Source organism: Geotrypetes seraphini, chromosome 7 (assembly GCF_902459505.1).
Source record: "Geotrypetes seraphini chromosome 7, aGeoSer1.1, whole genome shotgun sequence".
Classification (NCBI taxonomy): domain Eukaryota; kingdom Metazoa; phylum Chordata; class Amphibia; order Gymnophiona; family Dermophiidae; genus Geotrypetes; species Geotrypetes seraphini.
In genome coordinates this window covers 117745847-117771726 of record NC_047090.1, presented here as the reverse complement: position 1 = coordinate 117771726, position 25880 = coordinate 117745847, and the positions used below count along the sequence as shown (strand labels likewise).

The following is a 25880-nucleotide window of genomic DNA, read 5'->3' as shown; positions in this document are numbered from 1 at the left end:
AACCCTGTCTTTCATACATACAGAACACAGAAACACCCTTGCCCAGTATGAAATAAGTAATCACAAACTAAAAATAGAAATATAAAGACAAAAGTTCAACTGAACACTAAGAAGCCAGACTGCATGCAATGCAACACCACAAAACCAGAAACAGTGATACGTTCCCTAATACTGTGCAAAATATAAAGGTAGCAGAAGTAAATTTGAAAACAACCATGAAAAATATTTACAAATGAACAAATTCTGATGAAATAAAACAAAAAATGGAAAATAAGAAAATACAATTTTTATTGAACTAATCCATTTTTCAATTAGCCTTTTATAGGCCCAAACCTCCTTCCTCAAGTCAGTACAGTGTACTGCTGTTACAGTATTTATTTATTTATAAAATTTCTTACCTGCCTATAGCTAGGCGGCTTACAAAAATGCAATCATATACAATAATTTCTTCCATAAAACAAATACATTCTCTTAAACATCTACATATGTATAGCAATGCTGGTATCCTCATGAATTTCCAATAGTCATTTATTTAAATGCCTCCATAAATAAGGTGGTTTTCAGTACTTTCTTAAACTTTTGTAAGTCTAAGAGCTCCTTTTACAAAGCGCGCGCTAAAATGCCCCGCGTGCTAGCCGCTACTGCCTCCTTTAAAGCAGGCGGTAATTTTTCAGCTAGCATGCTAAAAATGCTAGCGCACCTTAGTAAAAGGAGCCCCAAGAGTGCTCTTAATGGTCCTGCTAGTTTATTCCATAATGTCCTGACCTGAGGAAGGGGGTTTTGGTCACTGAAAGTTAGTAATAAATGTATTAAAATTAGTCCAATAAAAAGATTATGTACCTTATTTCCATTTTCTATTTATAAATGTTTATCAATACAGCTACAATATCACTTTATCTAAAGCAGGGGTGTCAAAGTCCCTACTGGAGGGCCGCAATCCAGTCGGGTTTTCAGGATTTCCACAATGAATATGTATGAGATCTATTTGCATGCACTGCTTTCATTGTATGCCTTTTTCTTTTTTTTTTGTTTTTTTGATTAATCGCTTAATCATAATTCTAAGCGATGAACAATTTAAAATACATTCAGTGGGAAACAATACAATACAAACTTTAAACAATAACATAAGGTTAAAAATTAGCTCATCATATTCATACCATAAGGTAAAAAGGGGATGCGAAATACAATTCAATATAGAAAAGCAGAACAAAAAAGGAAAAGTACACGAGGGAAACAAATAAAAGCATAATAATACAGTAAAATCAATGGCCTAAGGGTTATAAGATTAAATACCAAAGGCATCTTTAAAAAGAAATGTTTTTAGATTACTTTTGAATTTTCCCAGATCATGCTCCTTTCGTAAATAAATTGGAAGGGCGTTCCAAGTCTGTGGAGCGGTTACCGAAAAAATAAACTGCCGTCTTGTATTGATAATCTTAAGTGAAGGAATAGTTAGTAAATTTTGTTCATTAGATCTTAAAGCTCTGTTTGGATTGTATGGAATTAAACATTTATATATAAATGCTGGAGTTTTATTGAAAAGAGATTTAAAGGTGAGCAAGCAAAGTTTATATGTTATCCGATGAATAACATAGATCTCATGCATAGTCATTGGGGAAATCCTGAAAACCCGACTGGATTGCAGCCCTCCAGGAGGGACTTTGACACCTCTGATCTAAAGCAACAAAAAACAAGCTTTTTTTCTACTTTTCCTCATCTTCTCTTCACTCTCCTTTCCATCCAGCATCTGCCCTCTTTCTCTGCTCTTCCATCCACTTCCCACCCTCTCTCCCTTCTGTATGGCATCTTCCCTCTTTCTATGCCCCTTCTCTCCTTTATACATATTTAATTTCAGCTTCACCCCCTTTCCATTTTTCTCTCTCTGTCTCCACTCCCTTCCCCATGCTCTGGCATCTCTCTCTTCTCCTTTCCTTCCCATACCCCTACTCCATGGTCTGGAATCTCTGTCTGCTCCCCTTCCCTTCTTCCCATGCCCCGGCTTCTCTCTCCTCTCCTTCCATCTCTCCCTCTCCCTCCTCCTCCATGCTCTGGAATCTCCTCTCTTTCCTTTCCCTCCCTCTCTTCCTGATGGTCTGGCATCTCTGTCGCCTTCCCTTTCTTTCCCCCATGTCCTGGCATCTCTCCTTCCCTTCCATGGTAAAGGAATTGTATACTGCCTTTTATAGTTTTACATCCATACTCAAAGTGGTTTACATACTGGTACTTCAAGTACCATCTGTCCCGGTGGGCTCACAAGTTAGCTAGTGTACCTGGGGCAGTGGAGGATTAAGTGACTTGCCCAGGTTCACAAGGAACAGCATGGGGTTTGAACCCACAGTCTTAGAGTATTGAGATTATAGCTTTAATGACTATACCACACTCTCCTCTCCTTCCCCCTCCATGCTCTGGCATCTCCTCTCCTTCCTTTCCCTCGCTCCCTCCCTTTTCCATGTCTGGAATCATCCCCTCTTCTCCTCTCCTCTCCTTTCCTTCTCCTTCCCCCCCAATTGGACAACTTTCTTCCTTACTCCTCTTTCCCTCCAATTGGGTGCACAATGCAGCATTTCTCTACCTCCCTCCCCCATAGGTGCTTCTTTCTCATCATCAGCAGCCTTCACAACTCACTGCTCTGCCGGCATTGGGCCTTCCTCTCTACCGGGTCTCGCCTACCTCCTACTTCCGCAAAGGTAGGACCCGATAGGGAGGAAGGCCCAATACTGGCAGAGCAGTGAGTTGTGAAGGATGCCACTGCCAAAGGGGGATGTTCCTGGACCAGGATGCCAACCCTGGGAGCACTCCTCTTATGGTCTGTACCCGGAGAGGAGGACCACTCCCCGCCTCTCCTTGGTATGCCACTGCCAAGGATTCCAGAATAATTTTTGCTTATGAGCTTCACCTCCAAAACTGTGACACTACTGTTAATGGTCAGAATACATTTCCCTTCTTCAATACCATCCAGAAACTTAGCTAGATTTTATTCTGTTTTGGAAACCATGACTTAACTAAAATGAAATTCTTTTAGTGCTCTGTGATTATGTGTTGACTGAGGCACTCACATCTCCAGCAATCTGTCGGAAGATATTTTGGAACTGCTTCTCCTCTTCGGTTTCCTTATTGGTTTTTGCTGCTGGAGGCTGCAAGGAACAGAAATAGAGCAATTGGTAAGCTCGAATCTGAATACCTTCCCTATGTGAAGCAGCAGAGATTAGACCCCTAAAAAAGACATGGGTGAAGGGAATCAACCTTGCAGTGCTTTTTCAAAGTGGCAATCCTGAATAAGGATGTACGTTTGTTTTGAAATAAACAGTAAAACATGACAAATTAGTTTCTTTTTTTTTTCATTCATTCATTCTTATTGGTCTTGTTTTACCATGTTTACTTACGTTCCTTTCCCTCATCCCCCAGTCCAGTAGTGCAGCTTACTTTGCTTCTAAGGGATAAAAGGCAGCATGAACAAAGCTACCAAGGGGGCCAACACTCAGTGAGAGATTTTGGGTCTGCCCTTAGCCCATCCCATTCTACCCACTACTCCGCCCAGCTGCATCTATTGCTCTGAAGTGACCTCCCCATCCTGCGGTAGCAGGAAACGCCTTCATAAAATGTAATTTCCTGCTGCCATGGGATGGGGATGCCACTCAGCAGGAGTGCGGGAGAAGACCTGCAAAAGCGGTGGTCTCCTGAAAGCAGGAGACTTGGCAGGTCTGCATGAAGGCACCAAGTCCACATCAGCCTGCACTGCTGTTGACTCAGAAACAGGAAGTGATGTTAGAAGGGGGCAGAACCAGCACAGCCTTCAATGGATTGGACTGACAGTGGCTCTGTGCCTTAATGCCATCTTTAAACCCTGGGAAGTAGCTGGATCGGGGAAGGCGAAGGGAGTGAAGGAAGATGCTGGATCAGAGTGGGCCCTGTACTCAGGACTGCTTATACTTATGGGTCCCCTGTTATGTTTGACCCGAGGCAGTTGCTCTTTTTGCCCACTGGTAAAATAGATGGGCATGACATGTGGCCACTGACCAGGGCCTAATTCCACATGCCACCATTAGTATGTTCCATGTCCCTCATGCCCAGGAGAACAGAAACCTCAGCTTTTTTCTTTTTCTCTTCTAAGCTCTTTTTTTTCTTTTCCTCCTCCAGCACTTCGACATTCAACTCCTTATTGGTGTTTGATCTGTCAGAAACAAAGATGATTGGCTAGAGATGGGAGAAGAAAGTGAAAGGAATAGAAAGAAAGTGATTACAAAATGGAAGAGGGAATTGCTGTAAGAGCAGTCAGTGTTCGTGCTGTCAAAATGCTCACAATAGAAACCGAAAACAGTGCAGTAAAGATCCCCATGCAGGAAAAAAAGCACCAGTGCTGTCTTCTTTCCAGAGCAGAGCAAAAGCACTGCAGTAAAATTCTCCTTGAAGATTAAAAAACAAACCAAAAAAAAAACAACGCACTAGGACTGCCTTCTTTCCAAACAGAAAGTGAAAGCTATGCAGTACACATCCCCATGCAGATACAAAGCACTTGCACTGCATCTACTCCAGAGGAAGGGCACCAGTTCTTTAGTTACAGCGCTAATGCAGCAGGAAAGGACTCAGATGCATTAACTACTGTAGTAATACTACTAGGGTTACTAGATTTTTGGGAACAAAAATCCGGACCCTTGGCCCTGCCCCCTGGCCCACCCATTCTATCCGGCCACACCCCGTTCCACCCGAGTCATGCCCCGTTCTGCCCCAGCCCTGCCCCCCCACCGCCCCCTCAACCTGTTTGCTTATCGAGACCGCATCTGCACATGGACCCAATTGCAATCCTCAATAGGCTTACGTACAATCTGAAGTCGGGAACTTGGTATAAATATTACTCTAGATCAATGGTCTGAATTTTGAAAAGTGAGCATCAATTTGCCAATCCTTTTTCTTTCTGGCCACTGGTTACTTTGGACACTGTTACGTCTACATAAAGTTTTCCCTCATCTATCTCAACAATGTTTGAACTGTGTGTCTGCTCCAGGAACCTTGGGTCATCTTATTTTTTAATTGTTCATCTGTTTTCTCATTCTGGAGTTAGATCTGGTCTCATGTGTCTGCTATTCCCCAAATGGTTCCCAATTACCTAAGTTCTTTGACAATCAGGGCCGGATTAAAGGGTAGACCTAGTAGGCACATGCCTTGGGCCTGAAAATGTCAGGGAGCCCACCACCAGTGTGGTAATTTGACCAGGGTCATTGTTAGGGGAGGGTAAACAGGGCAGTTGCCCTGTGCCCCACAGCTTCAGGGTGCCCCACAGTCCGGGCATTTCTTCTCCTTGTTGGCCTATCTCCCTCCCTTCCTCGCACCTACACGATCGCATTTCTGTTTCAAAATCAAAACATTTTCTTTTTCAGGTAGGTCCCAGCATCAGCAACTGTTTCTCTTTTATTATTTTCAGCCCAAAGCTTCCCGCTGACACAGCTTCCTGTTTCCACCTGGGTGGTTCGTATCAAAGGGGAAGCTTTGGGCCGAGCATCTGCTTGCAAGAGAAATGGTTGAGATAGGCCAACAAAGGGAAGAGATTAAGTGGTGCTTGAGGTTTGTCTTGTGCCGTCAGGAGCATGTGGGAAAGCAGCAGTAGTGGTGGGGAGGGGAGGGGGCAGGATAACTTGATGGAATTGGGCTGGAGGGAGGGAGAGAGAGAGAAGAGGGGGCCAGATATTTGATGAAATTGGGTTGGAGGGAGAGAAAGAGAGAAGGGGCAGATGATGGAAGTGGGGTTAAGGGAGAGAGAAGAGGGCAGATGTTAGATGTCTGTTGGGAGGGGAGAGAGGGGGAAGCAAATGCTGAATGGGAGAAAGAACACATACTGGATAGATGGAGGTGATAAAGAAAAATGGCATATGCTGGATGGGAGGAAGAGGATAGAGTTAGTGAGATACTGAAGGGGGGTGAAGGAAAAGGATGGCAAGGTGAGGGGAGACACAGTGAAAAGAGGGAATCGGAGGACTGGATAGTAAGAAAGAATTTAATTTAGACAGAGGCAGAAAATACAGAAGGAAGACCAGGGAAGAAAAGGAAAGGGAAGAGAGAGGCGAGAGAGATGCCAGAGCATGGGGGGAAGGTGGAAATAGACAGAGCTATTAGATCTGAGTGGAGGAAATGAGAAGAGAGAGATGCTAAAAACCACAGGGGAGAAGGAAGGAGAGATGGAAGGAGAGAGAAGTCAGCCCATGAGGGGAACAGAGGGAAGAAGATGGATGCCAGACCAATTGGGGGGAGGGGGGGCAGGAGTAGAGATGGAAGGGGGAGCCAGATATTTTCTGGAAGGGGAAGACTGGATGGAAGGAAGAGAATGATATGAAGATGAGAAAAGCAGAAACCAGATGACAAAGGTAGAAAAAAATTTATTTCTTTATTAATAAATTTATATATCGCATACAACTATGCGATTTCCATATCACATATATAAAATCTTGTTTCCCTACGATTATCACATATAACAAAGACATGTCTAAACAACATCATTAATCGTCCTTGTTATAAACAGGAATAGAGGGCAAATTCAATCAATTCAGAAATACAAGCAAGCTTTAAATCATACATTGCTGTCAAAATAAATTCTAAAAGGTGAGGCATTGGCAAATAATTGAGTTTTCAGCATTTTCTTAAAATTCATCCTTCCCATATAAAACCGCAGGATACCATGCAAGGCATTCCATAGTTCTACGCCAGCCACAGATATCATTGATGCTCCAATCCTAGCATGCATAGTCAACATTCTACCCTCAAAACTTAATTTCATCCCATTTACATCTCTAAGCTCTCTTCTCGGTTTACAGATCTCAAAAAATTCTTGCCACTCTATAACTAAATGTTGGAAGCAGCCCTTATTGTTGAATTTTTGTGTTTGGTGGAATTCACTGTGTTTGACATATAAGTATGAACATATTATGGCTGAAAAAGCAGGCCTTTATTAACAATTTCTTATAATTTGGTCTCTGCTTAAAGATTTTATAAAAGCCTCATCATGTTAACTTCCAGTATAGTCTACAGTAATGAGTTGATTTGACTCATATACTTCTGTAGGGGGTGGTTTAGGATATACAGTGATACCTTGGAATCCAAACTTAATCCGTTCCAGAACCTGTTTGAGTTCCAAAACGTTCGAATTCCAAAACGTTCAAATTCCAAGACAATTTTTCCCATTGAAAATACTAGAAACTGGATTAATCCATTCCTTGGTCCCACAAACTCAGATTTTCAAATAATTTTAACACTAAATACACTGGATTTTGTTGTAATTCAGAACACTCTCAAATACAGTAACAGTAAAAGTAAAGTAAAGTGAACCTTGATAACAAATAAGTCCAAAGCTCCAGCCACCATCCAGCATCTTTCACTCATAAACTCGCCTCCTCCTGCATATGCACGCACCTGACGCATTTCCTGTTTCCGGCAGAAGTGAACGTGGCCGAGGAAGATGCTGTGTCAAAGGGGGGCAGGGCGCCAGTGGCGGCCTACTTCAGACAAGAGCATGAAGGTAGGACGGAAGAAGGAGTTTGAGTGAGTGGTACCGTATCGTGGAAGTGGGGGGAGATAATGCCGGGCCGGGGAGGGCGTAAGAGATGGCAGGGATCACAGGGGAGGGAACGGGACTGGCCCCCAAATGCATGTAAAGAGGGGTGCTTGGCACGTTAAATTTTCCAGTCTTTTTTTCCTCATTGTCCGGGGCGTACATTCAGATTCCAAAGCAGCGTTCGGATTCCGGGGCAAAATTTGCTCTAAAAATTAGTTTGGATTCCGAGGTACCACTGTATTTACATGTACTTGTATAATACTGTGTAGGGTTTCTTTACAATTATAAATATGGTATGTAGGGAGTTGATAGGGGGTTGGGAATTTGGGGAATTATGGGGAACTTTATTGAACATATGTACTTTTTGTAATATTATTCATATTTCCCCTTATAAAATTAATAAAGAATTTTTTAAAAAATAGTCGAAAGAGCAAAAGTTCCAGTGTCACTGCACTAAAGTTTTAGAGAGAATAACTCTCACACAATACATGCTTTCCATTCCAAGCCAGTCTTACGTGGCCCTTTCAAAACCAACTGCAAAAACCTACCTTGTGTTTTTTCTTTTTCTGGAGGAAAAAAACCAGAACCCCCCAAACAAAAAACATTGGCTATAATATTTTATTTTTCTAAACATAATGAATATAATTTCTGTCCTAGCAAGGCAGAGTTCTGTTCAAAATTTAAAAATCTTGGATGCTGCAGATGGACAGGTTAGATGGGCCATTTGGCCTTTATCTGCCGTCATGTTTCTATGTGAGAAAGTATTTAGGGAAATTCAGGCCTAGGCGCAAGGCCAAAAGTTTGTCTCAGTTTTAGTAACGGTGTCTAATTCTTACACACAACTGGCAAGTGAGGACTCAGGTCAGATGGATCTGCCACGTTCACTGTTCCAGTAATCTGAATTATTTTTATTTGATCTGATTATTTATAAACGCCTTTCTGTGGTACAATCAAAGTGGTGTACATTTATTGTGATTGGAAGGTACTTACTTACCATAGTGTACTCTGCTTCAATCTTGTTTTCAACTTCCCTGAAAGGAAAAACACACAACATTTTAATTGGATGACATATTTTTGTAAAACCCAGCATTTATCTGGATAGCTCTCCGGCTGGCAGTCTGAAAATTATCACTAACTGGAGAACACAGCCAGTCAATGGTGACTGCGGATATTCAGCGGCAGACACTGTCCAAATAGCTGGATGTTTACCCATGGCGGCCGGCTTTTAAAAATATGCTGACTACCTCAGGCTCAATATCAATGGGACAATATTTAAGGTTTAATATTATTATATCATTTGGACCTAATTCAAGCGCCTTAGAGTTGAAAGCTATGTAATGCACATAACAGAATTAATTACACATCAGGAAATATTGTGTCAACCAACAAATCTAACTATTCCCAACACATAGGGGTCCTTTTATCAAGGCGCGGTAGGGGTTTAACGCACGAAATACCACGCGTTAAACCACCCGCCGCACTAGTCGCTAATGCCTCCATTGACGAGGTGTTAGTTTTTTTGCTTGCAGCGGGGGTTAGCGCATGATTAAATGTCCGACACGCTAACCCCGCTAGTGCACCTTGATAAAAGGGAGCCCATAGATTCTATATGAGAGCATTTGAAGTAGGTCTCAGGGTGTTTTACACTGATCGCCTGCTTTTCTGGCTCAGTGTCTCTCCCTTTCCTCATTCTCTCATGTCTTTCTGTACTCTATTTTGTTATTTTCCTTCTTTCTCTCTCTAGTGTCCTTTGTTCCATTTCGCTTTATTCTTTTCCTTCTGTCTCTTTCCTTTCTGAGTAAAAAAGTTCAATCATGTTTCCCCTTTATTGTGTGAGCAGCATTGCCTTCCTGTTAGTTACAGGACTCCATTTAAGATTTTGCTTTTTGTTCTGAATTCCTGTCATCTTTAGCTTCTCTTTTCATTCCTTAGCTCTGCAGATAGGAATTTATTAGTGACTCCTCCCACTTCTCATATCTGGCTCTAGGCAAACAGCCTTTTGTTGTATTGTACATTTCTGTAGAATAATCTTCCCTCAAATATCTGGCTACTTTTGTCTTATTCTAAGTTTAAAGCAGCACTTATGACCTGTTTATTTTTCAAAAAGCTTTTTAATCATCAGTTATAATCTGGTAACTGCTCTCCTTTCCCTCCTCCCCCCCCCCTTACCTCAGTTACGTGTAATACAGACTGTTCTCGTTATTTGTGGTAGTATGGTTCCCGAAAATGTTCACAAACCGCAAAATCATGAATAACAAACATTGAGTCTGAGAAAATAGAGGTTAGGTTCCAGCAGTACACATTGTGCTTCAAAACCATGGAAAGCGAACAGTGGATCCTATTGGGAAAATAGGGTTAGGTTCCTGCACTGGAAAGCACTTGAAGCACCTGTAATTCACTCTCTGGAAACTAGGAGCCTCTTAAACAAACTCCATGGGCTGAAGTTAGGGCCCAAAGTGGTGAACTGGCTTAGAAGCTGGTGGATGCAGACACCAGAGGGTAGTGGTTAATGGAATTCACTTGGAGGAGGGAGAGGTAAATAATGGAGTGCCTCAGGGATCAGTGCTGGGACCAATTCTGTTCAATATGTTTGTGAGCAACATTGTTGAAAGGTAAGAAGGTAAGGTTAGCCTCTTTGCGGATGATACCAAGATTTGTAACAGAATGCATACCTTGGAGGGAGTGAAAAATATGAAAAAGGATCTGCAAAAGTTAGAAGAATGGTCCAACATCTGGCAACTAAAATTCAATGCAAAGTGCAGAGTGATGCATTTGAGGGGTAGAAATCTGAGGGAAACGTATGTGCTGGAAGGTGAGAGGCTATAAGCACTTATGGAGAGAGGGACCTTGGGGTGACTGTGTCTGAGGATCTAAAGGCATCTAAATAAGGCAGTGGCTATAGCCAGAAGGATGCTAGGCTATATAGAAAGAGGAATAACCAGCAGAAGAAAGAAGGTGTTGATGCCCCTATATATATCATTGGTGAGGCCGTACTTGGAGGTATTGTGTTGTTTTGGAGGCCTTATCTGGTGAAGGATATAAAAATACTTGAAGCGGTCCAGAGGAAGGTGATGAAAATGGTAAGAAGTTTGAACCAAAAGAAGTATGAGAAGAGACTGAATGAGAAGAGACTGGAAGACCTAAATATGTATGCTCTGGAGGAGAGGAACAGGGGAGATATGATACAGACGTTTAAATACTTGAAAGGTATTAATATAGAACTAAATCTTTTCCAGAAAAGAGAAAATGGTAAAACTAGAGGGCATAATATGAGGTTGCAGGGAGGAAGACTCAGGAGCAATGATAGAAAATTATTTTTCACAGAGAGAGTGGTAGATGCCTGTAATGCCCTCCCGAGAGAAGTGGTGGAGAGGAAAACAGAGATGAAATTTAAAAAAAAACATGGGATAAAAATAGAGTATCTCTAATTAGAAAACAAAGGATGTAAATTAAAGAGCTAAGACCAGTAGTGGACAAACTTGAACGGTCTGTGTCCCATATGTGGTGATTTGGTGTAGGATGGGCTGGGGTGGGAATCAATGGGAACTCCACTAACTTGGAACATGAGGATGTTACTGGCCAGACTTTATGGTAAATATCCTGCAAACAGGATGGTTGGATAGGCTGGAGTGAGCTTGGATGGCAACTTCAGCATCTGAAACCTAGGACAATACTAGGTGGACTTTACAGTCTATAAACCAGAAATATCAAAGGAGAGACCAGTTAATTTAATCATGTATTTTTAATGGGTATAACTAATGGGCAGACTGGATGGACCGTTCAGGTCTTTATCTGCTATCATGTACTATGTTAGTATGCTACTATATCTGAAAGCAAAACCTGATCGCAAGGTGAAAGTGAAAGCAAAAGGGCTGGGGGGGGGGGAGGTGGCTAACACACCGTTCCGCGAATATGCAAATACAGTGGCAAGAATGAGGCCTATTGGTTGCAATTGATGCAATTGCAGATAGGCAAATTTTTGCATCATGAATGTGTGAATAACAAGAACGGACTGTACTAGTGTTATGGTAATATATTGTTGTATTGTTTATTAATCCCCTCCCCTTCTGTTGGTTTTTTTTAAATTTTTTTTATATTTTCAAAAATAATCAACCAAGCATTGAACATCTAGTACAGAAAGTTAGGTTAAGATATGAATAAGTCAAATCAAATTGAAACATTTTAAAGAAATTGAAACATTTCTTAATCTATCTCAAGTCCACAATAAATTGAGATCCAAGATTAAATCAGAGTGATAAGACAAAGGAAATAATAAATGTAGTTATAAAGGCTGTAGTCTGGAGTTGGTTGAGAGTTATTTCTATTCTTTAGAGGCTGTTACATTTTCCTCTTTATCAAGACGTTTGAGAGATATAAAGCTAGACAACTGAGTTGGCTCCAAAAAAACATACTTCACTGATTGGTATCTTACTATGCACTTGCACAGAAATCTAAGAAAAAAGATTCCACCCAATGAGGTTACACCAGGTCTCAATAACAAAAACTGTTGCCTCTTTTTTTGTGTTTCCCTGGAAACATCACAGTATATCTGGATTTTATGTCCCAAAAATTCTTTAGATCTATTCTTGAAATACATTCTCATAATCCATTCTTTATCGGGCCAAAGCTCGACTTTTACTATAAGGGTCCCTTTCTGTTTTTGACTGATTTTTTTTCCTTTTGTCTTTTCTCTTCTTCCCTTTCTACTCATTCTAAGTTTTTCTCTCTCCCCCTTTCCCCATCATATCACAGGCACATTTTCCCCCCAATATGCTACCCCTTCACCTTACTCCCTTTTTGAGGCATAGCCAGACCTTATGACCAATGAAATTTTAAGGTTACAGAAGACGGATCAGACTTTGATAAAAAAAAACAACAAGCATATAAATCAGGTTTTTTTTAATAATTTTATTTTCTTTCTTCTTTCATTTACTATTGAAATTGTAGTTCTATCTTTTAATTATTTTTACACGTGGTGATTTTATGCAAAACCACATAGATGTTTTCCAATTGCAATATATCAAGTGTACAATAAACTTGGAAACTCTGTCCCTGCTATTCTCTGCCCCCCCCCCCCCCCCGCAACAACACATACCGGAAGTAGCAAGGGTCCCCAAGCCCTGCCAGCAGAAGCCCTTCTCCATCGTAAGCCTGGCAGTTTGCAGTGCTTTTCCTGGGTTGCTACCAAACTGGTCATTCCCCCCTACATGCAAATACTCATTTAAAAAAAGAAAAACTGAACAAGTGTGACGTTGCCCTCCCCCCTTCTGCATATGCATGAAAACAAAGCATGTGGGGTGGGGTGGGACAGGTGTCCTTTGCACATGCTCAGTTTCACAAAAATTGAGCATGTGTGTGGGGAGTGGCCAGCATGTCAACAGCCCAAGAAAAGCACTGCTAACTGCCAGGCCTCCCTAGCTTTGCCCAGAGTATGTCATCCGCTGCCAGGGACTGAGGACCCCCACTGGCCAAAGTTGCAGACAGCACCTCAATTTGGGGGGCCCAAGCCCCCAATCCGCCCCCATGGCTATGCCACTTATTTTCACAATGTATGTCCTCTCTCCCCCTCCACAGCTCTCATCATGCTCCATTTCTCCTTTCTCAAACTTTCTGACTCACACTTTTCTCTCCCCCTTCCACTCCCAGTGCAGTTGGCCAAGCAACATGAATTAATTGAGGAGAAGAATGGAGAAAGGCAGAAATTTAAAATTTTGAGTATTCTTCTGGATCGCAATTTTAGACTTTAAATGCTCAAATTAATGTTGTGGTTAAGAAAGGCTATTTCATGATTTGGAAGTTTAGGACAATCAGAGCACATTTTGATTTTCCTGCATTTAGACTTCTTGTTCAGTCTTTGGGAGTTCTGATTGACAAGTCGATGAAGCTGTCCGCGCAAAGTGTGGCGGCGGCAAAAAGGGCGAACAGAATGCTAGGAATGATAAAGAAGGGGATCACGAACAGATCGGAGAAGGTTATCATGCCGCTGTACGGGCCATGGTGCGCCCTCACCTGGAGTACTGCATCCAGCACTGGTTGCCATACATGAAGAAGGGCACGGTACCACTCGAAAGGGTCCAGAGAAACATAGAAACATAGAAAAAAGCAGCAGAAAAGGGCTATAGCCCACCAAGTCTGCCCATTCCAAGTATCCCCTCCCCTGAATTTACTCCCTTAAAGATCCCACGTGAGTATCCCATTTTCTCTTAAAATCCGTCACGCTGATGGCCTTTATCACCTGGAGTGGGAGTCTGTTCCAATGATCCACTACTCTTTCGGTGAAGAAGTACTTCCTGGAGTCGCCATGAAACTTCCCTCCCCTGATTTTCAGCGGATGCCCTCTGGTGGTCGAGGGTCCCATAAGCCAGAAGATATCATCTTCTGATTCGATGTGTCCCGTGATGTACTTATATGTTTCAATCATATCTCCCCGTTCTCTTCTTTCCTCAAGTGAGTACAGCCGCAATTTTTTTAATCTTTCTTCATATGTGAGATCCTTGAGCCCCAAGACCTTCCTGGTGGCCGTTCGCTGAACCGACTCGATCCTCAGCACGTCCTTTCGGTAGTGTGGTCTCCAAAACTGAACACAGTACTCCAAGTGAGGCCTCACCATGGCTCTGTACAACGGCATCATAACTTCAGGTCTCCTGCTGACGAAACCTCTGCGGATACACCCCATCATTTGTCTTGCCCTGGAGGAAGCCTTCTCCACTTGATTGGCAACCTTCATGTCCTCACTAATGATCACCCCTAGGTCGCATTCCGCCGTGGTCCTAACCAAGGTCTCACCATTTAGTACATAAGTTCTACGCGGGTTTCTCTTACCCAGATGCATTATCTTGCATTTTTTAGCATTGAAGCCTAGCTGCCAAGTAGTTGACCATTGTTCCAGCAACAGTAGGTCGTGTGTCATATTATCAGGTAATAAGCTTTTGCCTACTATGTTGCAAAGTTTGGTGTCGTTGGCGAACAGTGATACCCTTCCTCTAAATCCTTGCGTCATATCTCTTATGAATAAGTTAAATAGAATCGGGCCCAGGACCGAGCCCTGCGGCACTCCACTGATCACGTCCGATGCTTCGGATGGGGTACCGTTCACCACCACCTTCTGAAGTCTACCGCTCAGCCAATCCCCAACCCATGTAGTTAGAGTGTCTCCTAATCCTATCGATTTCAGCTTGTTCAGTAATCTTCGATGAGGGACGCTATCAAATGCTTTACTGAAGTCCAAATATACCACGTCCAGTGACTCTCCGGCGTCCAGTTGTCTAGTAACCCAGTCAAAAAAGCTAATCAGATTAGATTGGCAGGATCTGCCCTGGGTGAACCCGTGTTGGTGTGGATCACGCAGTTTTTCTTCGTCTAGGATTGTGTCAAGATTCTGTTTGATCAGTGTTTCCATGAGTTTACACACTATAGACGTGAGACTCACTGGTCTGTAGTTTGCTGTCTCTGTCCTGCAGCCCTTTTTGTGGAGTGGGATTACGTTGGCGGTTTTCCAGTCCAAGGGGACCCTTCCTGTGCTTAGGGAAAGATTGAAAAGAACAGATAATGGTTCTGCCAGGACTTCCCTTAACTCCCTGAGCATTCTGGGGTGTAGGTTATCCGGTCCCATGGCTTTGTTTACCTTGAGTCTTGATAGTTCGTCATAGACGCTACTGGGCGTAAATTTAAAATCTTGAAACGGGTCTTTCTGGTTATCTCCCGTCTGCAGCTGTGGACCAGCTCCCGGTGCTTCGCAGGTGAACACTGAACAGAAGTATTTGTTTAGTAGTTCTGCCTTCTTAGAATCTGATTCCGCAAAGTTACCGTCCGATTGCTTCAGGCGTACTATCCCATCTTTGTTTCTTTTCCTGTCACTAATATAGCTAAAGAAAGATTTATCCCCTTTCTTAATTTTCCGTGCTAGCTCTTCCTCCATTCGGAGTTTGGCTTCTCTGACTGCTGTTTTGACAGCTTTAGATCTGTCTAGATAGTCCTCTTTCGCCCCATCTCTGCCTAAATGTTTGTAGGTGATAAATGCGTCTTTTTTCTGTTTAACTAGGTCTGAAATTTCTTTACTGAACCATTGGGGTCTTTTGTTTCTCCTGCATTTACTTACTGTCTTTATGTATCGGTCTGTTGCTTCGTGTAGGATGGACTTCAGAGACGACCACATATCCTCCACATTGTCAGATATTGCTTGTTTATGTAGCTCCTGATGGACAAAATCTCCCATGCGGTTGAAGTCTGTGCCTCTAAAGTTGAGAACCCTTGTTGCTGTGTTTGTCTTAGGGAAACCTTTCTTGAGGTTGAGCCATACCATATTATGGTCGCTGGAGGCCAGTGTGTCTCCTACTGAGACTTCCGTGACGCTATCTCCGTTGGTGAGAACTAGGTCTAGTAATGCCTGGTCCCTGGTGGGCTCCAATACCAATTGCTTGAGACGTGCACCCTTTATGGAGGTTAATATTCTTTTGCTGCTACCCGTAGTCGCGGAGAGTGTGTTCCAATCTGCATCTGGCATGTTGAAGAGTCCTAGCATTACTGTGTCCCCGCGCAGTGTGATGTTCTCTATATCCTCGATTAATTAAGAACAACATAAGAACATAAGCAGTGCCTCTGCTCGGTCAGACCATAGGTCCATCCTGCCCAGCAGTCCGCTCCCGCGGCGGCCCAAACAGGTCACGACCTGTCTAAATCACCAGAAGGTGCCCCCATGCCTCCTTGGTTTCCTAATTGAGTCCTATCTTCCTATCAAAGTCCTAGCCCTCCGGTCTTGCACCTGCACGACCTGGTTGGGTTTCTACATTTATTTTCTTTGTCCTCCTGTTGCCTGGGAGGTCTATATATCACCCCAAGGTATAGGCATTTTTCATTCCCTCTGGCCAGGTTCACCTAGAGGGATTCCCCGGTGTATCTAACATCTGTGATTCTGGTGGTTTTGATGCTTTCCTTAGTGTATAGCGCTACTCCTCCTCCCAATTTACCCTCTCGGTCGCAACGAAGTAGGTTGTACCCTGGTATAACCATATCCCACCCATGCGATTCCATGAACCAGGTTTCGGATATCGCTATCACGTCAAGATCGGCGTTTGTTATCTCAGTCTCTAATGCTAGAATTTTATTGCCCAAGCTGTGTGCATTAACATACATAGCCCTCCATATCTGTGAAGAGATTCCTTTACGAGCTAGTGTGGCTCCTAAATTATCAGTGATATTTCTCCCTGAATTATTGTGGATATTATTGGTACTTACCTTAGACTTGGTAGTGTGAGTGCGACTTGCCTCCTCAGGGTGGTTTCTTACTGCTCTAGGATATAAGTATGTACCCTCCCCCAACTTACCTAGTTTAAAGCCCTATGGAGTAGGCGGGCCAATCGATGTCCAAATACGTTTCTACCTCTTCTGGTTAGGTGGAGTCCGTCTGGTCCTTGTAGTCCCTGGAGCGTCTCGCCGTGGTTTAGGAATCCAAAGTTCATTTCTATGCACCATTCTCGGAGCCATTCGTTAGTCCGTTGAATACACTCTTCTCTAGCTCTGCCTTTGTTTCTTACTGGAAGAATTGATGAAAAGACCACCTGTGCTCCTATCTGCTTCAACTTCTTTCCCAGCGCTCCAAAATCTCTGGGGATGTTCTCTGTGGCATTCCTAGCAGTGTCGTTTGTGCCTACATGGATGAGAAGAGCAACTAAAATGGTTAAGAGGCTGGAGGAGTTTCCGTACAGTGAGAGATTGGAGAAAATGGGCCTCTTCTCCCTTGAAAAGAGGAGACTGAGAGGGGACATGATCGAAACATTCAAGATAATGAGACTTAGTAGATAAAGACAGGTTGTTCACCCTCTCCAAGGTAGGGAGAACGAGATGGCACTCTCTAAACGTAAGAAAGTTCTTCTTCACCCAGAGAGTGGTGGAAACTGGAATGCTCTTCCGGAGTCTGTTATAGGGGAAAACACCCTCCAGGGATTCAAGACAAAGTTGGACAAGTTCCTGCTAAACTGGAAAGTATGCAGGTGAGGTTGGGCTCATTTAGAGCACTGGTCTTTGACCTGGGGGCCGTCGCATGAGCGGACTGCTGGACACGATGGACCACTGGTCTGACCCAGCAGCGGCAATTCTTATGTTCTCTCGTAAACAGAATATCAAAAGACTGCAGCTTATCCATTTGATTGATTTTCAGGTTGAAAAAATCAGAGCATGTGACAAAAGTACTACCCGATACTGCACTGGCTTCCAGTCGAGGCATGGATATTCTTTAAATTGGGACGCTTTTGCTTTAAAATGTTATCGGGCCAAATTATTTCATTGATCACCTCATTTTCACTGATAGAAAATTAACACTGTGCAAGCTTAGTACATTTGCATTTCCTTCAGTTAAAAGTTGCATCTATAAGCGTTTTTTTCAAAGAATTTTAGCCTATTAGGTTGCATTATGGGAAAGGAATTTTGGTAAACTAATACAGGATTCTAGTTCTTATCAGGTTTTTAGAAAGGCATTGGGAGTGTGCGGTGCAGTGGTTAAAGCTACAACCTCAGCACCCTGGGGTTGTGGGTTCAAATCCACGCTGCTCCTTGTGACCCTGAGCAAATCACCTAATCCCCCCATTGCCCCTGGTAGCCTGCTGGGACAGACAGGGAAAATACTTGAGTACCTGAATAAATTAATATAAACCGTTCTGAGCTCCTCTGGGAGAACGGTATAGAAAATTGAATAAATAAATAAGACTTATTTGTTTGATAAATGATATAAATGAGTTTATAATGTTATGCTTGTATAACTTTCTTGTGAACCGCTTTGATCTGAAAGGTACATTTTTATGTTATGCTATGGAACAAGCTGAAGGGAGAGCCTATGCTTACCATTTCCTTGGAGAAATAAGAGAAATGTGCCCTCCTCTACGGGACTAGTGCAGTATACAGTTCTGAACTTACTCTGAGAGGTTTCTTTTCTCTGAGAAAACCCTCAGGATGAACTCTCCCTCCTGGTGAGAATCGTAAGTGGATGGGATGATGACATACTCGCTGGGAGGCAATCGAAAGCGCTCCGAGACTTCCCTCATGTTAATGTATGACTGGCATCTAGCCTTCGATGCATTGTAGAGGAAAAAATCCTTCTGCAGGTGCTGCTTGTTACCATGCATCTAAAGGAAAGACAGCTCTGTTGTAAAAGCTAGTTTTTAATATCAATTCAGGGATAAAATTACTGAAAATTATTTGCCCCTGGTGGACAAAGAGCAGACAAACACAAGATTGAGAGCTATGAAAGTTAAAACTTGAACATTATTCATCAAAAGAGGAAAGCATTTGTCTTGGTATGAAAATAGATATTTAGACCACACAATTGAAGAGTTATACGGCTATTACTCAAGTCCTTTCTTCACACTATGCAGTATATATAGTAACTCAGACCCTATATATATATACATGATACTTGTATACTTCCTTAACACTATATACATACTATCTCACTCTATATCAGTGGTCTCAAACACACGGCCCGGGGGCCACATGCGGCCCGCCAGGTACTATTTTGAGGCCCTCGGCATGTTTATCATAATCACAAAAGTAAAATAAAAAAAAAGTTTATTGATCATATGTCTCTTTAGCTATAAATGACAATATTATTATTAAGACTTAGCCAAAAGGAAAGATTTATAAACTATAAAGAGTTTTACCTCATGCAAATCGTCATTTCTTTAATAAGACATGAACTATTTTTTCTGAGGCCCTCCAAATACCTACAAATCCAAAATGTGGCCCTGCAAAGGGTTTGAGTTTGAGACCACTGCTCTATATGTATATTACTCACACCCCTTCCTAACACTAGTCTAGGGTTACCAGATGTCTGAATTTAACCAGACATGCCCTCTTTTTAGAGGGCTGTCCAGGCATCCGGACAGGTTTTCAAAACCCAGCAGTTTGTCTGGGTTTTGAAAACCACTGAGCTCGGGGCCGCGTCTGGAGAGTATCTGCACATGCACAGATGAGACTCAGTGTCACATGCATGCGCACACGTGTGTGATGTTATGTCGCATGCATGGATGCCCTCCAGACGTGGCCCTGAAGAGATGAGGTTTGTGTGGAGCCTGATGGGGGGGGCAGAATGGGGCGGGGCTGTGGGCGGAATGGGGCAGGGTTGGGGTCGGAACGAGGCGGGGACCACACATCCTCTTTTTTTTAATACAAAACTTGGTAATTCAACACTAGTCTCCTAATTCTGTGAAAAGTGCCAAAAACTGCACGCACAATTTTGGTCTCATATCCAAATTGTGTGCGCAAATAAATTGAGTAACAAGCTAATTAGTGCTGATGACTGGCATTTTAAGAAGCAATTATTGGCACTATGCAGAATCTATTGAGGATTATGGCTCAAATTCTGTAACCAGCACCTAAAGTTAGGCATCTCTTTTGGAGTCGTCTATCTAAATTGAAGAACAAGCCCAATTAAGCTTTTTAATCAGCACTGATTGAAACTTAGGCGCCTATCAAGAAAACGCGATTCTGTAACAAGGCGCCTCTAAAAACTTAGGCGGCCTTTAAAAAAATAGGCGCTATGCATGTTAGGCGTGGGCGTAGCGTTGTGTTAGGTGCCTTCTTACAGAATCCCTGCTCTTAAGCGTGCTTAAGCGCTCGCATGGGTGCCTAACTTTTAAGTGTGCCTAGAGCTGGCCTATTTAATGGGCGCCTCCAAAATAGGTTCCCAAATTGGTGCCGCTCAGCGTGATTCACTAAACAGCACCCAATTTTACTTGAATCACGCTGACCAGTGCCTATATAGGCGTCTAACCTTTGGGCGCTTCTTATAGAATTTGCCCTTATGTTTGTAAATTTAGGTGCAGGATCCACACCTAAATTTTACGCGCGAGTTGAAAAATGGGGCGTGGAAATGGGTGGGTTGTAAGCAGATCGGGGGGTGTTCCTTTAAATTAGGCACCCTTAATATACTCTAATATGTTTCTAACTACCCAACTAATATTATAATGCCTCCATTTACCCAACACTTAAGATCTCGACAACTCTTTGGTAATTCTTATGTAACACTTATGACATCTCTTATGCTAGTCCTGTAAACTTTTATGTAATCTCTGAAAACTTTTATGTAATCCGCCTTGGTATTGGCGGAATAGAAATCACTAATGTAATGTAATTAGCACCTCACGGCTCTTAAATTTAGACACAAGAGTTTGCACCAAATTTTTGTTAGTACAAATGGCCACACCTGAATTTACACTGTGAGAGGGGCAAGCGAGATGTCTAATCAGTCCAGGAGGGAAAGCTTTATTATATGAATCTCGACAAGGATTCAAGTTTCGACAATATAAAATTGTCTTCTTCAGGGGATATAAATACAAAGTTTGCTGATTCCAGAAAAATACCATTCTAATAACGGTGATCTGTCAGGACTCCAATGCGAATTTGGACACAACCGATCACCGTTATTAGAACAGCATTTTTCTGGAATCAGTAAACTTTGTTTTTGTATCCCCTGAAGAAGACAATTTTATATTGTTGAAATTTGGATCCTTGTTGGAACTCATATAATAACATTTTCCCTCTTGGATTGATTAGACATCTCACTTGCCCTTCTCGCTGTGGTGCTCTGTTTTACGGGGTGGACTCTTTTCCTTTTGGATTCTGTGCCCACACATGAATTTAAGTCATGGTTTCAGGAAGTAAGTGGCATCTTTTTGTGCAAGGAGGCACGTCTTTTTGCGTCCTTATTTGACAGCTCATGATTAGAAGTTACACCCTGAGGCAGTTCTATGTGAAACGCTGGCCACTGTTGGTGTTCCAACCGAGCTTTAAGAGATAAGTTTGAGTCAATTTTCACATTAAACCCTATGATCACTTTTTGATATACGTTTGACCTGTACCACACAGAGCCCAGTGAGGTCCCCCAGGAGGTTTATTATGCCTATGAGGTTCTACACCTGAACACCTTAAGCCACTGCTGTGGCGGTGGGAGGGCTCTTGTCTGAGGCTTTTTCCTCCCATTTGGGGTTTATCCGGGCTTGTGCTGTAGTACTGTTCCTTTACTGCATTGTCCTTGTGAATGTGTTATTCTAAATCAACATTGGATTTTCACTTTATCTGAGTTACTTATACTAATCATTTCTGAGACACATAACTGGACAATTTCGCACTCTTACACCCAGACTTTAAAAAGTGTTAAGATGAGCAGATTACAGCAAGCTATTTTCACCTTCGCCGTTCTTTCATACCTCTTTTGGAACCTTGGAGAGAAAACAAAGAGAATCAAGTTACCACCAATACTGGTAGGAACGTACTAAATATAAGCCCTGTAAGGAAATGGGTGATTGAATTCATACAGTGGTCAATAACTTTGGGTACTTCAAGACAATGTTCGGATCATGTGGCAGAAAGGGTAATGCCCAGGATCACAGTGAGTCTTACATAAGGATGCCAGCCCTGTTCCAGCCTCTGGAACAAAGGTACAAAAGCAAACAGAGATGAATAGTGGCTGAGAACAGTATCATTAGAGGTCAAGATTTTCTCGTAATTTAACTGTAATTAACAGCAAGGCTGATTTTCATCAGGATTTGTCTGGGTAGGAGAGGCTCACTGGGTTATCCCCAAATTTTCAGAGGCACTTAGACAGATAGTGCCACTGAAAATCCAGCCTGACTGCCTTGGTGGTACTGGCTAGTGCTGATGAGATCCAGATATAGTTAAGGCAGAGCCATAAATTATCTGGGCACTGCTGATATTCAATGCCAGTACCAAAACAACTATCTGTCCTATCTTACCCAGAGAATATACTGGCATACTTCAGGGACTTAGCCAGACCAGCCATTTTGGGAAGGCCCAGATTTAACCTGGACAGGTCCTTCTCACCCCCACCCCCATACATACATGCAATTTTTTTTAATCTATCGCTCTGCTCCTGCATCCATCTTTCCCTCTCTTTTCTCTTCCATTCCCTCTGCCCCTACTTCTTTCTTTCTCTCCTCCACCCAAAATTGGAATCTGTTCTTCCATCGACCTTTAGCCCAGCATTTATTCATCTCTTTCTAAGCCCTCCACCCCCCTTCCAGGTTTATTTCAGAGATACTCTGCAGTGATTTTTACAGGCAATCTGTGCCGGCTATTTCCCCTGTATTAGTTTGACTTAGCATTTACAAATCATCTGACCACCACACCACAGGTTTTATTTTACGACCTCCCTCCCCCCCACTAATATTTTAGGACACCTTTGGTATACAAACTATTAATGTATGCGTGCACATTAAAATATTTGGCCCAGATTTACACCACCTCCTAAGTGCTGTCTATGGGGCTCATTTGCTAGTTAAAACATCCACATGGGCATTCTCAAAACAGACTTTCTAGACATCTTTCTGCTCATTTTGTCTCTAGTGCATCTAAATCTTAAGGGGGCGTGTTTTAAGGAAGACTTAGGGTGGGCTTAGGACTTGGGTGCTCAGCAGGGACAATTAAATCTTTAAAAAAAAAAATGTCCAGGGATATTTTTTTTAGATGTTCATTCTTCTCTACTGGATTTCTAAACATCTTTCCCAGAATGTCCAAACTCAGACTTAGACGTTCTACTGAAAATGACTCTCCACATCACTTAGACAAGTACAATCAAACCTCGGTTTGCGAGTAACGCGGTTTGTGAGTGTTTTGCAAGACGAGCAAAACATTCTCGCAAATCGTGACTCGCAAACCGAGCGTTGACTCGATTTGCGAGCATCACTACTTCCCCGCTTGCCCACCCGTGAATGCCCCCCGAGAACCAGCATCACTCCCCCCCCCGCTCGCGAACGTTCCCTCCCCCCGTGCAAACTGGCATCCTCTGCCCGCCCAAACAAAAGCCTCACCCCATCTGGCACCGGCACGCAGCCCACAGGACGTGCCAGTGAACGAAGATCCTTCCTGTTGCCTGGGCCTTGAGCATCTGCGCATGCTCAAGGCCTTCTGGTTTTCGCTCTCTCCGAGATTCTCGGAGATCTCCGAGAATCTTGGAGAGAGTGAGAGCCAGAAGGCCTTGAGTATGCGCAGATGCTCAAGGCCCAGGCAACAGGAAGGATCTTCGTTCACCAGCACCGGCACATCCTGGGACTGCGTGCTGGTTCCAGATGGGGTAAGGCTTCTGTTTGGGCTGGTGGGGGATGCTGGTTCGCGCAGTGGGGGGGAGGGTGGAGCAGTGCCAGTGGCCTCGGGGGGGGGGGGGGGGGAACGACGACGAATCAAGCGAGTTTCCCTTACTTCCTATGGGGAAACTTGCTTTGATATATGAGCAATTTGGTTTAGGAGCATGCTTCTGGAACAAATTATGCTTATAAGCCAAGGTTCCACTATATTTTATAAAGATACATAGGAGCCAGTATGTTCTTATACAACTGAGCTGTCACACTTAAAATAGCTTCCCCCTCCCTGATAAATCTACCCTCTAAATGCTAGGAGTGCATTTACTTCATAAATTGCAAAGCCAATGGTGAAGAGGCTGGCTCCCAGTTTACGCTCCTTTCTACGGTTCTTCTGCATGAGTGCCACCAAAAAGCTGCAAATGACTTCCTTGTCATCGGGGTCATCATCTTCCTCAAAAAGTTTCAAGCGATACTGGGGATTAGTCCAAAATGTATCTGCGGTACCAAAGGGTAAAAATTCCAATGAGAAACAGAACAGGCAGAAAATATACTAAAGGGATTGTGTATTATTAATTTTGTTAGAAGTTCAGTTGTTCAGACGTGGTCGGCATGAATGTCAACGTACATGCTTTTTGTTGTCACTGTCAGGGATACTGTCATTCGTGCCTTTGGATGTATATTTTAAAATACTAATAAAGATGATTGAACTTAAAAAAAAAAAAAGAAGTTCAGTTGTTCTCTAATACAGTAACTGGATGACATCATCAGATTGAGACCTGCTTTTCCTGCTGTAAGAGGTACGAGGGACTGCACAAGAACAAACATTGTCTTCGATCACGTTGGCCTAGAAAGGATGCAATAATGGTGGCAGCTATGCGGGCCACAGCAGAGTTAGCTGCAGAAGTCTCAGGTCTGGTAAAATGGATTTTTTTCCTTATTTCCCCTTGTGGCACATCTTAGTGAGGTGGGGAAAAGGAGAAGAGCATGCTGCTGGGAGAGCATACGGAGTTCTGAAGAGTAAGGATAATGTACTGGGATCTGAAGGGTGGGGGTGGGGAGTAGGAGGAGATTGTGCTGGTAGCAAGGAAGCATTGTATGTTATTATTGAAGGAAGAGGAAAACTGAGCTGGGGTCAATGAGGGAAGGAGGTCAGGTGAGTTAAAAAAAGTAGATCTGAGACATGTGGAGGAGCGTATGCTGAAAGCAGGGGTGGAGGAGGCTTGTTGGGGGTCAAGGAGGGGAGGTAGGAGAGTGTACTGGGATTAGAAAGGGGAAAGCAAGCGCATGCTGGAAGCAGAGGTAAAGGGTGTTATTGTTAGGCTGCTACTAGAGCAGTGATTCCCAACCCTGTCCTGGAGGAACACCAGGCCAATCAGGTTTTCAGGCTAGCCCTAATGAATATGCATGAGAGAGATTTGCATATGATGGAAGTGATAGGCATGCAAATTTGCTTCATGCATATTCATTAGGGCTAGCCTGAAAACCCAATTGGCCTGGTGTTCCTCCAGGACAGGGTTGGGAATCACTGTACTAGAGGTCACAGAGAAAGTGGGATTCGCTCCTGCCCTTATTGTTCCACTGGACCAACATGGACTAAATTTAGATAGCCCTGGGGGGAAGGGGCTATCCTAAGTGTGGAAGATGGGAGGGAGGTCTCACCTCATCAAGGGGTGGTATGGATCAGAGAGGGAAGAGTGAAAGCATGCTGGGAGCAGAGGTAGCAGGGAGTACTGTGAGGTTGCCGCTAGAGGTAGCGGGAGCAAGTAGGGTTCACTCTGCTCTAGAATCAGAAGCCATAATTATAAAGCAAATATAAATATACTCCATGAAACAAATATGTACATTAAATTAAAATAATCAGTCTTCAGGTAAGAATAAAAACAGAAAAATAATCACCATTAACTAAACATTATTTATTTCAGATACTGCTATAACTGTCAGAATGGAGCTAAGTGGCTTACAGACTAAACAAAGAAAGGAACTCCACAAATTTGACAGGAAAGATGCGAAGATCAGGCAAACTTGCGCCAGTGATACTACCTTTATGTCATTATCCTTTGATCATGGAATTGACAAAATTCTTGGGAGGACCCTAAGTTATGACTTGATTCGTAATGCACAAACGTTAAGGCAGTAAATAAGTCAATAGGTTCTGAGAGTGGTATTCTGAAGATTAGAAAATTGTATGAATTCTATTTATTGCCTTGTGTTCACACAATTTTCTAATCTTCAGAATACCACTCTCAGAACCT

General features: G+C 42.9%; 1 protein-coding gene across 3 annotated transcripts in view; it reads right to left on the bottom strand.

Annotated features, from left to right (window-relative positions):
* The window catches only part of CAPN3 (calpain 3), a 101829-nt gene that overhangs the window by 27647 nt on the left and 48302 nt on the right, over positions 1-25880 (bottom strand). The window contains exons 11-17 of one of the 3 annotated variants that reach the window (XM_033952813.1): positions 23954-24123; positions 21739-21750; positions 18449-18657; positions 8535-8571; positions 8089-8106; positions 4084-4194; positions 3057-3134 (exon numbers count right to left, since the gene is read on the bottom strand). In XM_033952813.1, coding sequence (XP_033808704.1) covers positions 3057-3134; positions 4084-4194; positions 8089-8106; positions 8535-8571; positions 18449-18657; positions 21739-21750; positions 23954-24123 — 635 coding nt within the window. The remainder of the gene's footprint in view (positions 1-3056; positions 3135-4083; positions 4195-8088; positions 8107-8534; positions 8572-18448; positions 18658-21738; positions 21751-23953; positions 24124-25880) is intronic. The other 2 variants (XM_033952814.1, XM_033952815.1) reach the window with 2 other exon arrangements.